The sequence below is a fragment of the Alligator sinensis genome, unplaced genomic scaffold (assembly GCF_000455745.1).
Source record: "Alligator sinensis unplaced genomic scaffold, ASM45574v1 scaffold243_1, whole genome shotgun sequence".
NCBI lineage: Eukaryota > Metazoa > Chordata > Crocodylia > Alligatoridae > Alligator > Alligator sinensis.
This window is the reverse complement of record NW_005841841.1, coordinates 2,079,984-2,081,748: the sequence shown is the minus strand read 5'-3', so window position 1 is coordinate 2,081,748 and position 1,765 is coordinate 2,079,984. Positions and strand designations below refer to the sequence as shown.

Here is a 1,765-nt window from a genome sequence, read left to right as displayed (position 1 = left end):
GTCCCGCTCCCCCCCCCCCCCCCCCCCAAGAGACCTAGTCATTTGGATAAGTGGCATAATGCCATGCTGTTAGCATAAACTTTATAAATTGTGGGGTAGGAGGGAATTCTATTTTGGATCTTTATGAGAACTCTTACAACAATCAATTCCACCACAGCTTTGGCAAATTTAGTATTTACTTTAAATGTTCCCTTCTCTAGGAAAATGGAAGGTATGGACGCCGCAAGCAGTACCCAATCTCACTAGTTCTGGCACCAACTAGGGAACTGGCCGTGCAGATATATGAAGAAGCCAGGAAGGTACACTTTTGCCAACTTGTCAAGATAAGCATCCACAACTCCTTTTCTTGTCATGAAGTAACTAATTTTGTCCTTTACAGTTTTCGTACCGTTCCAGAGTCCGTCCTTGTGTTGTCTATGGTGGTGCTGACATTGGTCAACAGATACGTGACTTGGAACGTGGATGTCACTTGCTTGTTGCGACTCCAGGGCGCCTGGTTGATATGATGGAGAGGGGGAAAATTGGATTGGATTTCTGCAAGTAAGTTAACGTTACACTCTTTGTACCTGAATGTACATGTTACAGTTTGGGAAGGATTTGGAATTGGCATCTAGCTTTTTAAGTTGAGGAACCTCTTCTAGTTAAGGTTAAAGATGCTTGAGATTTGTTGTGTGGCTTTTTAGGAAAGGCAAAACTAATGATAACAGCAGTCTTGTTGGCTTTGAACAGCTACTGTCCTTGTATAGTGAAATCTGTGCCTTTTTTTGAGTAATGAATCCAATCCCATTTCAACACGTGAGAATTGACATAATCTTTTGGCTTCAAAACTAAACTCCCCTTTTGATAGCTTGCCCAACCTACTTAAAATGTAGTTCTTTTAAATGGTGTCTTGGAGCACCTATTTAGTATGTTGTAAGCCAGCTTGCTGCTAATTATAGTCTTTCCCTGACCTTCCTGCAGCACCAATTGACACATCAACTCTTGACCAGTGTCATAAATATTTAGGATGTACATAAACTGATTTAACAAGTACCTACTGACCTAGATCTGGTTATCTATCCACTTTGAGCCTGTACTCATGGCATATACACCACATTAAATGACCAGTATCCAACTGGAACCAATAGTCTGGTTCAGTGTTGCAGTGCTGGGTTAATACTTATAAAGGTGATTTGTCTGTTGGAGGGAGGATTTTGATGACTTTTATATATGTATTCAAGGTATCTAGTATTAGATGAAGCTGATCGGATGCTTGATATGGGGTTTGAACCTCAAATTCGTCGTATTGTTGAACAAGATACAATGCCACCAAAGGGTGTTCGTCAGACCATGATGTTTAGTGCCACTTTTCCCAAGGAAATCCAGGTATTTGCCTTCGTTTTGGTTTTGCCTTAACATACTGGCTTCTGAAATTTAATCTGTCTCCTGCTGAGGGAAGAGAACTCATCTTTCTTTTTTTCTGTAGATGCTTGCTCGTGACTTCCTAGATGAGTATATCTTTCTGGCTGTTGGCAGAGTGGGCTCAACATCTGAGAACATCACGCAGAAAGTAGTGTGGGTGGAAGAGATGGATAAACGGTCATTTTTGCTTGACCTCCTAAATGCTACAGGTAAAGGCTTTTGGAGAACTTCATTATGGTTGCTGATGAATGATTTTCTGTAAAGTACAAAGCATCCATTGACATGCAGAAAACATGGAAACAAGGTCTAAGAATTTTTTTTTCCTTCTAAAATGCATGCAAATACAAAATTCAAATAACAAATG

General features: G+C 40.3%; 1 protein-coding gene across 4 annotated transcripts in view; it reads left to right on the top strand.

Moving 5' to 3' along the window:
- The window catches only part of DDX3X (DEAD-box helicase 3 X-linked), a 25,299-nt gene that overhangs the window by 16,340 nt on the left and 7,194 nt on the right, over positions 1-1,765 (top strand). For all 4 annotated transcript variants that reach the window (XM_014520573.2, XM_006015644.3, XM_014520578.2 and 1 more), the window contains 4 exons: positions 201-299; positions 380-540; positions 1,221-1,365; positions 1,466-1,610. In XM_014520573.2, coding sequence (XP_014376059.1) covers positions 201-299; positions 380-540; positions 1,221-1,365; positions 1,466-1,610 — 550 coding nt within the window. The remainder of the gene's footprint in view (positions 1-200; positions 300-379; positions 541-1,220; positions 1,366-1,465; positions 1,611-1,765) is intronic.